The sequence below is a fragment of the Hylobates moloch genome, unplaced genomic scaffold (genome assembly GCF_009828535.3).
Source record: "Hylobates moloch isolate HMO894 unplaced genomic scaffold, HMol_V3 SCAFFOLD_15, whole genome shotgun sequence".
Classification (NCBI taxonomy): domain Eukaryota; kingdom Metazoa; phylum Chordata; class Mammalia; order Primates; family Hylobatidae; genus Hylobates; species Hylobates moloch.
The window spans coordinates 95,586,218-95,597,930 of record NW_026652290.1 but is presented as its reverse complement, the minus strand read 5'-3'; the positions used below and the strand labels follow the sequence as shown (position 1 = coordinate 95,597,930).

Here is an 11,713-nt window from a genome sequence, read left to right as displayed (position 1 = left end):
ACTGGCGTGAGCCACCGCGCCCGGTCCCATCATCAGGATCTAAATCCACCCTGGGTGACCAGAGGCCCAGTCAGGAGGGTAGCAGGACCCCGCAGAGCCCCTACTCACCAGCAGGGGCAGCCAACACACGCTGGCCACCACCATGATCCCTAGGAGTTGGGCCATCATCTCCACCTCGGAGTCCCGGGGACGCTGCTGGGCCGCCTCCTGCCCGTGGTAGACGTGGCACAGGGTGGCCACGCTGACCGTGTTCAGCAGGAAGGACAGCCCGACCGAGAGGCCGCCCAGCATGGAGAAGAGCAGCCCGAAGGCCACGTCCCCGGACTCGGCGCCCAGCGTCAGGAAGCACCAGGACCCCGGGTATTGCACGGTGTAGCGACCCACGCCCAGCAGGGGCAGCAGGCCCAGCGCCAGCGCGGCCGCCCACACCAGCCCCACGGTGGCCCAGGCGCGGCGCTGCGAGGAGACCGCCGGGCGCGAGAAGGGCCGGGTGATGCCCAGGTAGCGCTCCGAGGCCATGGCGGCCCCCAGCAGCAGCGGGGACAGGCCGAAGAAGATCATGACGACGCCCATGAAGCGACAGAGACGGCAGCCAGGGTCCACGGCGTGCCACTCGAAGAGCGCGGCGTGCTGGGACACCACGATGGTACCGGTCACCAGCAGCCCCAGGAAGTCGGTGAGGACGAGGCCGCAGAGGAAGGTGAGGAAGGAGGAGCGCGTGTGTGAACCCCCCTGCCGCGCGCCCGCCAGCACGCTCAGGGCCAGCAGGTTGGAGGCCAGGCCCACCACGCAGAAGGAGGCGGCGAACCAGGGCGAGGCGATCAGCCGCCTCTCCTCCAGGGTAATGTTTGTGGGCCGGAAACAGGGCCCCAGGGAACTGCCGTTGGGCCACATGGCTCCAGAGCCCTGCGGGATCAGTCACCACCCCATCAGGCCGATGCTGCAGACAGGGCAGGCTGGCACTGGTTCAGGCACACCTAGGAGGCGAGAGAAGATTTGCTTGTGATTAATTCTGCATTTCAGTGTATGTAGCTCTGGTGAACTCCTACACAACCTTCAATGCCCCAGCTCCAATATCCTCTCCTGGTTTTTTTTGTTTGTTTTTTGAGACAGAGTCTTGCTCTGTCACCCAGGCTGGAGTGCAGTGTTGCGATCAAGGCTTACTGCAGCCTCGACCTTCTGGACCCAAGTGATCCTCCCATCTCAGCCTCCCAAATAGCTGGGACTACAGGCACATAGCACTATACCTGGCTAATTTCTTATTTTCATTTTTTTGGGAGAAATGGAGGGGGGGCGGCTGTCTCCCTATGTTGCCCAGGCTGGTCTCAAACTCCTGAGCTCAAGCGATCCTCCCGCCTCGACCTCCCAAAGTGCTGGGATTACATGTGTGCTGCACCACCATGAGTGGCTAAATTCTTATTTTTATTTTTTGTAGAGACAGGGTCTCACTATGTTGCCCAGGCTGGTCTTGAACTACTGGCCCCAAATATCTCTTCCTTGAGGAAGCCTTTCCCGACTTAGCTCCATCTCCACCCAGAGAGTGTTCTCACTGTTCCTACGATGAGTACCACCATTGCTAGTATTACTACCTCTGGCCTTCGCAAGGGTAAAGACCACGGCCATCTGCTCCGGAATCCCTGGAGGACACCAGGAAGTGTGTGTGGGTCCCAGAGATGGGCTGAGGAGCCCTGGATATGAACTCTAGCCCTGGTGCTCATTATGTGACCTCAGGTAAGTGATTTCTACTCTCTGTGCCTCAGTTTCCCCATTGGTCATCCATCCAAGCCCTTGGCAGACCGCAGACACCAGAACACATTTCAGCCATTGTGAAACAGAAATTCTGACATGGGCTGGGTGCGGTGGCTCAGGCCTGTATCCCCAGCATTTTGGGAGGCCAAGGCAGGAGGATCGTTTGAGCCCAGGAGTTCAAGACCAACCTGGGCAACATAGCAGGACTCCATCTCTACAAATAATACAAAAATTAGCCTGGCGTGGTGGTGCGTGCCTGTAGTCCCAGCTACTCGGAAGGCTGAGGTGGGAGGATCGCTTGAGCCTGGGAGGTTGAGGCTGCAGTGAGCCATGATTGCACCACTGCACTCCAGCCTGGGAGACAGAGTGAGACTCTGTCCAGTGTCAGGAGGGACGGGGGCCAGCAGTTGGCCAAGAGTCTCTGGTTCTCACCCTGGCTCTGAGGTCAACTTTGGGTCACAGATTTTTGTGAATATCATAGGTGTGAGTGGCCCAATCTTGTCGATATTTTAGGGGGAACCGGGGGTCTTTTGTCCCCACACATTAGAATTGTGTGGATTCCTTTTTCTCTATTTTCTTTTTTCTTTTTTCTGAGACAGAGTCTCGCTCTGTCGCCCAGGCTGGAGTGCAGTGGCGCGATCTTGGCTCACTGCAAGCTCCGCCTCCTGGGTTCACGCCATTCTTCTGCCTCAGCCTCCTGCGTAGCTGGGACTACAGGTGCCCACTACCACGCCTGGCTAATTTTTTGTAGTTTTAGTAGAGACGAGGTTTCACCATGTTAGCCAGGATGGTCTCGATCTCCTGACCTCATGATCCTCCCACCTCGGCCTCCCAAACTGCTGGGATTACAGGCGTGAGCCACCGCGCCCAGCCTTTTTCTCCATTTTCATGGTGTCGGTTTTATAATAAGAAATAAACCCTGAAATCCAGTTCTATTTTGGGAACAAAAAACACAACCTCTTCGGAATGGCAGGTTCCCCAGGGACGGTTGGTAGCGAGCAGCAGGCGGGGACCCATTACTCTGCGTGGGGCTAACGCTCAGCCACACTGCACAACAAAATCAGAGCCAAGCCGGGCGCAGTGGCTCACGCCTCTTATCCCAGCACTTTGGGAGGCCAAAGTGGGCAGATCACTTGAGATCAGGAGTTTGAGACCAGCCTGGCCAACATAGCGAGACCCTATCTCTTAAAAAATATATATCTGGGTGTAGTGGTATGCACCTGTAATCCCTGCTACTCGAGAGGCTGAAGTTGGAGGATTGCTTGAGCCCCAGATGTCGAGGCCACAGTGAGCTACGATTGCGCCACTGCACTCTGGCCTGGGCAATAGTGAGACCCTGTCTCAAAAAAAAAAAAAAAAAAACCCGAAAAACAAACAAAAAAACGCTAAAAAACCCAAAAAACAAAAAATGGGGCCAGGTGTGACGAGTGAAGTAAAAATAAAATGACATGGTTCAAAAACCAGCTTCTGGCTGGGTACAGTGGCTCACGCCTGTAATCCCAGCACTTTGGGAGGCCGAGGTGGGCGGATCACAAGGTCAGGAGATCGAGACCATCCTGGCTAACACAGTGAAACCCCATCTCTACTAAAAATACAAAAAATTAGCCGGGCGTGGTGGCAGGCGCCTGTAGTCCCAGCTATTCAGGAGGCTGAGGCAGGAGAATGGCGTGAACCCGGGACGAGGAGCTTGCAGTGAGCCGAGATTGTGCCACTGCACTCCAGCCTGGGCAACAGAGCGAGACTCCATCTCAAAAAAAAAAAAGAAAACAAAACAAAACAAAACCAGCTCCCCACACCCCATGGGTCATGTCAAAGTCCAGAGGGTTGCGGCTGGTTGTAAAGTCACCCAGGAGGCCAGGATGGAACCCGGGTCTCCTGCCTCTTGCCTTGGCACACCCCCAAGTCACCTGGAGGGACTGGGTGTGCAAAGGTAGGGGAATGGGACTGTGTGCCAGATGGAGGTGCCAGGCAGTTAAGGCTCAAAAGGTCCTATTAGGGTCAGGTGCGGTGGCTCATGCCTGTAATCTCAGCACTTTGGGAAGCCAAGGAGGGCGGATCACCTGAAGCCAGGAGTTTGAGACCAGCCCGACCAACATGGTGAAACCGCATCTCTACTAATAAAAATAAAAAATTAGCTGGGCGTAGTGGTGCATACCTGTAATCCCAGCTACTCGGGAGGCTGAGGCAGGAAAATCGCTTGAACCCGACTGGAGAGGTGATGTTTGTGGGCCAGAAACAGGGCCCCAGAGCCAAGATCGTGCCACTGAACCAACCTGAGCAACAAGAGCAAAACTCTGTCTCAAATAAAAAAAAGAAAAAGAAAAGAAAAAAGGGAGGCCAAGGTGGGCGGATCATGAGGTCAGGAGATGGAGACCATCCTGGCTAACACAGTGAAACCCCGTCTCTACTAAAAATATAAAAAATTAGCCGGGCGTGGTGGCGGGTGCCTGTAGTCCCAGCCACTTGGGAGGCTGAGGCAGGAGAATGGCGTGAACCCGGGAGGCGGAGCTTGCAGTGAGCCGAGATCGAGCCACTGCACTCCAGCCTGGGCGACACAGCGAGACTCTGCCTCAAAAAAAAAAAAAAAGAAAAAAAGTTGGGGATGCTGATGACGGGAATGAACGGATCCACGCGCAGCACTCAGCACAGCACAGTAGGCGCTCAATGCATGCTGGCCCTGCGGCAGTGCCTGGGCTGTGGGGTCGCAGCAGCTACGTGTTCCAGGGCGGTCAGATGGGTGGCTGTAGCCCTCACTCCCCATCTCATCTGTGACGCTTTGGCCTGGCTTCTGGGCTTGGCTACTCTGTATCCAGCCTCATAAATGATCCAGCTCCCGACAGCGGCATTCTCCCTTCCTGGGAGGACAGCTAGGGCCACTGCCACCGTGGTGGGAGGCGGGGCTTCCAGAGGAGAAACTGAGGCCTGGAGAGCAGATGCGGTGGGGGGTTCCTCGCGGCCTCTGGCGATCATTGCCCTCCACTCCAGGCTGCTTTGGTGCCTGGGATTTGGATTCCTGCCCTGGGATTTCCCCTGGGACAAGGCGTTCCTCCCTCGACAGCTGGTATGTGCTGTTTCTGAACATTCCTTGGGACTCGGTTGTCCCTGCGGCCACTGCCCCGACCTCTGCCTGGAGCAACTTCCAGTCCCTCCTGGGTCTCAGGGTCTCCTCGACCACACTCCACTCCACTCACCGGGGGTCACACGCCCGGAACTCCCTCACACCTCCCGTGGCTGGGAGCAAATGCATGGCCCAGAGCCCTTGGCCCAGGGGAGCCTGGAAACTGGCACTGAGTCCTTCTGGCCACAGCTGGCTGTTTCCAGTCCCCCCCACCTCCACTCCCCCCTCCGGGTTCAGGTGATGGCAGCCATCTCAAGTTCTCCAGGCAAGGAGGCCAATGGGGGGACCGGGCAGGGCCTCCCTTCCCTCCTGCATTGGCCAGGAGGGGTAGCAGGGGCCCCCACCCAGTGGGGGAGTAGAGCAGCACTGTGCGGCTCTTGGGAAAATTACTGTCCCTCCCTGTGTCTGGGGAGGGTGTGGACCCAAGATCCCTTTTCCATGTTGAATAATTCCAGAATTTTGCAGTCTGAGAGCAGACGTTTTGCCCTCAGCAGGTCAAGGGTTCTGGAATTCTAACACGCTTCCAGTCCTGGGATGCAGAAGGCCTCACAACTCTAGAATCCCAAGAGGCTGAGGTCCTGCAACTTTGATGGGAATTTGCCTGGGTCCTGGGTTCCAGAAATCTCTGTCTTAATTCCTGGCTTCTTTCTGGAAGGCAGACAGTGAGTTCTCCCTCATCTGATGCCACCCCTGACAGGGGACCCGGCTTGCGGGTCGTGTGACCTGGAGGGCTCTGTCCGGCGCTGTTTCCAGAGGCCCGGGCGCTGGGCTGGGCGTGGGCACCAGGCCTGGCTCCCCCAAGCCTGGTTGCCAGTGGAATGTGATGCTTGGTTGCCAAACAGCAGGCCTCTCCTCTGCCCCGTGTTCCATCCTCGTGCCCCCTCCCCCACTCCCTGGAGCGCGTCACCTCATCGTCCATCTATTTCTCAATAAGTCCCCTCTCCTCAGCACCCCACCCTGCCTGCCCCACCTGCCTGTCACGGCCTGAGCCCACCTCACCTCCCCCAGACAGGCTTGGAGGCTCTAGCCCCTGAACTGCCACTGCCAGGCTGGGGCTCCACCTTGCGGAGCCTCCGTGTCCCCGCTCTGTGCAATGGGGGTGAGATTCTGATCTCCATGCCTGCGGGCGCTCAGCCCCGGCCTCCCTGGCTCTCACCTCTGCAGGGCGCCTGGCTGTACTCACAGCTCAGCTCCCTGCAAGGTGCCTGGGCAGCCAGCAGGGAGCCCTGAGGCTCCGTGTCACCCCGGTCGGCCTTGGACCTTGGACCCACAGGGCCCTTTTGGGACTGAAACTTCAGGGACCGGCCAGACCCTCCCATGCCTGCTGTAGCTCTGAACGCTCACGGGCGCGGACCCCCACGTGGATGCGGAGGCAGACACTCCACACCCTGATGGGCCCACCTCCCCTCACCGCAAAGCCCCATTTCCGGGAATGTTTCCTGTTTGTGACACCAACAGGGTCCCCAGCCCACAGGGTGCAGGGCGGGGACTCCCCCAGCCAGCCAGATTCCGGCCAGCCTTGTTTGGGCCCTGAGTCACGTGGCCCCCTGTGAGCCTCGGTCTCCCCATCTCTCTAGTGGGGGCTCCCCCAGGGAGCACGCAGGAGCCTCCTTCACACAGGGGCCGGCGGGGACCAGGGGCAGGACTCGGGCGGTGCGGCTGCTGGTTAATGGTGAACCACGAGTTACAGTGGTTCCACCAACATGCACCTCAGGCCACCACCATGTGTGCACACTCGAGACACACAGACACAGCCAGACACACAGGCAGAAACACAGCAGACACACAGGCAGAAACGTGACAAACAGAAACACAGCAGGCAGACGCACAGACACGCACAGACACACACACAGAAACATGGCAGACACACAGACACGCAGACAGAAACATGACAGACACACAGGCAGAAATGTGACAGACAGAAACACAGCAGACAGATGCACAGGCATGCATAGACACACATACAGAAAACTGGCAGATACACAGACACGCAGACAGAAACATGACAGACACAGACACACACAAGCAGAAACACGACAGACACAGACACACACAGACACACACAGGCAGAAACACAACAGACATACAGACACACACAGACAGAAACATGACAGACACAGACACACACAGACAGAAACACAACAGACATACAGACACACACAGACAGAAACATGACAGACAAAGACACACACAAGCAGAAACACGACAGACACAGACACACACAGATACACACAGGCAGAAACACAACAGACACAGAGACACACATAGGCACAGAGGCAGAAATGTGACAGACAGAAAAACAGACACACAGGCAGAAACACAATAGGTGCACAGATAACACACAGACACACACAGACACACAGAAGAACACACAGTGTTTAACAGTCACAGACTCTCGGCAGAAACAAACACACGGTCACACACACACAACCACCACACACGCACAGATACAGACACACAACCAGGGCCATGCATGTTCACTCCCAGAGACAAGATCACACACACAGCCGAACAACCACACTCCATCCCTGCCACACCCAGGGCCTGGGCCCCCTCTCTGGCTGCAGCCCCCTGAGTCTGGAACCCCCATTCACAGCCATGTGGCCCCACAGAGACCAGGGAGCCCCCCAGACAGAATCAGCCTGGGCCGCACCCAGACCCAGCTGCCTGGGTGCCCAGGGCAGGCCTCAGGGCACCGTGCCACTCGCCAGGCCACACAGGGGACACCTGGTACCTGGCCGCTGTCATTGCGGGCTTTTGGACACACCCACAGCAGGGCAGGGCCAGCGCCGGATGCGCCCAGCAGCCCGGGCTCACACCAGAGCAGTGCATCCCGCCCTGAGCCAGCGGGGCGACCTCACCTTCAGACGCCTCATCTGCGGGGCTCCCACCTGGCTGGATCCTGCGCCTGGGGGTCCGGGCGCCGTCTGGAGCTGAGCAGGCGGATGTGCGGGCGCCGAGGCTGGAGCGAGGGCTGGGGGCGGGCAGAGGGAGGGGAAGGACGGGCTCCAGTGGAGCCTCCCAGGGAAACTGAGTCTGGCTGTGACCAGGGGCGGGCCCAGCAGAGGACCCTGGCGCTGCCCCGTCGCCGCGGGACACAGATGGAGGGCGTGGCGGCACAGGACGCCCTGGGGGCGCGGCCTGGAGGGGTCTGCGGGGGGCTAAGCCGAGCTAGGACGGGTGGGGGCCGCTGGCAGCCCGCGGCTCGCTCTCTCCGTCCTGTCTCTGTCTCTCGCTGTCTCTCATCGGCCCCGCCCACCCTGCGCTGGCCACGCCCCTCGGGCCCGGGCCTGGCTGACTTGGGGTCAGTGAGTGCCCCCAGCACGCCGGGACACCCTATAGCCTTCTGGGGAAGGCGGCGCCCTTGGGACCCCCCCAGGCCGCAGGTGGCAGGGATGCAATGGCCCGGGTGGGGGTGGCAGGGGCGCTTCCTCAAGAGCCTCAGCCCCTCCAGCCGCCCAGCGCCCTGCCAGGCCTCTTCCCGGCCTCCCGCCGCCAGGCCCGCATTATTCACCATCTGGGCAGCACCCAAGGCCTGGAGGGGGCGGGGCAGGTCCAGGCGGATCGGCTCCCGGGGGGGCGCCCAGACTCCAGGGCTCCAAATTCACTGGGTGCGCTGGAACCCGGCACACAGTAGTATTATGCCCTGCTTAATACATGCAGGACATATTTGAGGCCCCTTCCAGGGGTGGGGTGGGAGGACAGAGGAATGGGGGGTGCACCAGGCGACACAGCCAGACTGAGAAAGGTGGTCCCACAGCAGGTGAGCCGGGAGGGCTGGGGTGATGGCATCGCGTGGGAGGGTCTCTTGAGGAGGCTGGGAGGTGGCTTTGGAGCCAGAGGAAGAAGAGTCTGGAGCAGGGAGGCTGCAGTGGGGGATGGGCACTCTTTCCCGCCCACCCCCGAACTTGGGCTGGGGAAGGAGGGATGGAGCCCAACAGGAATGGCTGAGAAGGTGCCGGACGCAGGGACTGGGACTGTCTCTTTGCAGAGGGGGGACCTTGGGCGTCCTTGGCCTTGTTTGCACACCGGAGCCAGACAGGACCTTGAGTTAGGGACCTGGAGTGGGATCGGACAAGTTGGCCTGGCCCTGACTGCACCCCACCCTGTCCCCTGGGCCCGGGAGGGCTGCTAGTCCAGGCTGTGAGTGAGGGGGGTTCCCACCCTGGCCCGGTCCTCTCGTCAGCCCAGTCCGGAAGCCCCTTCCCTTCCCCGGCTACCCCTCCCACTATCCTTCCTCCTCCTGGCCTTCGGCCACACCCAACCTCCCTCCCAAAGCTCTATCCCATTGAGTCACCAGTCATTTAACACAACTTCTCTCTTTCCTGGCAAGGAGGCTGTCCACCTCCTATGGATCTGGCAAAACCCTGGCTCCAAGGCCGCTCTTCCGTGAAGCCGACCTGATCTCCAAGTCTTACTCTCCCCAACCCCTGTGTTCCAGCTTATACAGTGGGACAATTAGGAGCTCCAAGTGAGACCTGAAACCAGGCCTGCCCTTCAGGATGACCTAGGCTGGAGAATGAACTGGACACAGACTGTTCCAGCCCCCTGGGGTCAGGGCTGGGCCAAAGGAAGTGACAGGGCCTAGGGAAGCCCAGAGGTGAGCTAGGAAGGCATCTTGTGAGGAGAGGGCGTGGGAAGTGGGGTTTTGTGGGATAAATAGGAGCTCCCGAGGTCTGGAGTACGTGGCAGTGACAGGAATTGCATGTATAAAGCTTTGGAGGCAAGAGAGGGCGTGAGGCCCTTGCTACAGTAACTGCAAGGAGGGCAGATGTGGGGGGAGGAGGATGTGGGGCTGGGGCTCCAGATGAGGGGGCAGTGAGAGATGGAGGAAGCCTGTCCTGTCCCCACTTCCTCTGTCCTCGGCCCTGAGATAACAAGGACAATGTCTCTTTTGGGAAACAGCCTGGGCAGAGTTCAGAGAAGGACACTTGCATTTAGCTTAAGCCTCACCACATCTCTGCAAGGCAAGGGGTCAAGATATTCTAAATTTTAGAGATGGGGAAACTGAGGCACAAAGGGGGAACAATGCCGCGCCCATGTGTGGGATTGGAACATGACCACTAGGCTTCCCTGCCATCGGGGGCTGGTTGCTGGTCTCCCGGTCTTGGCCCGCCCCCCGCCTCCTGCCAGCACCTCGGGTTCAATGGGAGCACAGGAGGCTGTGGTGGGAGGAGTTGTGAGAGGCTGGGGGGCAGATGGTGGGAACAGAGGCCAGGCTCAGGATGTGCCCCCCATGGCTGTGGTTTCCGGCGGGGGCCGGGCAGGGAGAGTCTATTCTTAGCTCTGGACACAGCCAAAGTCAGGAAGCTGGGCGGGGGCGGGGGCAGCTTCCAGGACACCAGGTGGACCTCGGGCCAGGGTGGGGAGTCATGGGGTAGATGGGGGTGGTGGTGTGCAGAGCCTACCCCTGGCCCCCACCTCCTGTCTGCCTGCAGGGTCTCCTTGACACCCAGCTCGGAGGCCCTCCCCCACTCACGTGCCCTCCGTAGCTCCCTGGTGCCCTGCTCCCCTACGATCTGGCTCCTTAGCTTGGTCTGAGCCCTGTGTGCCCCCTGCCCTGGGCACACCTGCTGCCCTGTCCTCTGCAAGGCAGCCGTCACCCTTCTCGGCCAGCAGCCTGTTTTCCCAGGCCCAGTGCCCGTGACCCTTCGGGGGTCCCAGGGCCCCAGCTCTGCTCCCTCCAGACTGGGACCCCTGGCAAAACATGTGCCTTGCCAGTTGGAGGACGGCCATCTCCCTTGGGGTGCAAAAGGCACGTGAGGAGGAGGAAGCAGGATGCTGGGGCTGGGGGACTCTCTGCAGGGGCAGGTGGGGAAACTGAGGCAGGGGCAGGGTGGGGGTCTGGGATTGGGATTCTCCAAGGTAGAGAAACCCAGCTTCTAATACTGGCTCTGCCACTTTCTGGGCTCAACAACGTGGGCTTTTGTGAGCCTCAGTGTCCCGAGCAGCCAAATGGAAGTAAATAGTCACACAGAGCTGGCGGGAGGGCCGGGTTAGGCCCAGTACAGGCTGGGCTGCGCCAGCCACGCACACACAACCTGGGCTGCGACTACAGAACCCGGCCTGTCCCAAACAGCACTCTGGGCTCAAAAGTGCTTTCTGGTGTTGAGGATGCAGGAAGCTGTGATCACGTCGCTGCACTCCAGCCTGTCTCAAAAAAAGAAAAAGTGCCTCCCGAGTCCAGCCCGGACTCAGCCCTGCCCTCAGCAGCCTGTCCTGATCGGCGGTGGAGCTGGCCAGGGACCCCTGCAAGAGGCTGCCCAGAGGATTCTAAGTTGGCTCTGGCCATCTGCCATCAACTTGTGATGTCTGCTAAAGGCTGGGCCGGGGATGGCGGTGTTGTGTGTGCTGCAATGTGATTCGGGATTCTGGAACAGGCTGGTCAGTGTGGGCCAGGGTCTGCGGCGTGGAGAGCGGACGCTCATCAGATGCACTTTGCTGGCCAGTTCCCAATGCCTGTGCCAGCAACTTCCGGGGTCCTGTTAGAGGTCAGGGCTGGGAGGTGACCAGAGCCCCAGGGGAGTGCAGGATCTGCCTCGCACCTCTGCCTACTGCAGTGAGGACATTTGGGGAGGCTCATCCTGGGCACTGAAGCACACTGGGCAGCATCCCTGGCCTCCACCCACTCCACGCCCACGCCAGGAGCAGCCCCAAGGCGGGACCACCATGAATGTCCCCAGGCATGGCCAAGCGCTGCCCCCATGAGAGCCTGGGCCCAGGCCAGCAGCTGTGTCCACCCTTGTGCCCTCCCTCCTGTCGTCTGGGAAATGGACTGTCGCCCCCGCTGTGGGAGGCAAGGCAGAGGGGTGGGGGGCAAAGACAGGCCCGGGCACTAACAGCTCC

The 11,713-nt window shown here is 59.7% G+C and overlaps 1 protein-coding gene across 2 annotated transcripts in view; it reads right to left on the bottom strand.

Annotated features, from left to right (window-relative positions):
• The window catches only part of TBXA2R (thromboxane A2 receptor), an 8,116-nt gene extending 7,222 nt beyond the window's left edge, over positions 1 to 894 (bottom strand). For both annotated transcript variants that reach the window (XM_058428868.1, XM_032177741.2), the window contains exon 1: positions 109 to 894. In XM_058428868.1, coding sequence (XP_058284851.1) covers positions 109 to 894 — 786 coding nt within the window. The remainder of the gene's footprint in view (positions 1 to 108) is intronic.
• Positions 895 to 11,713: the final 10,819 nt, after the last annotated feature.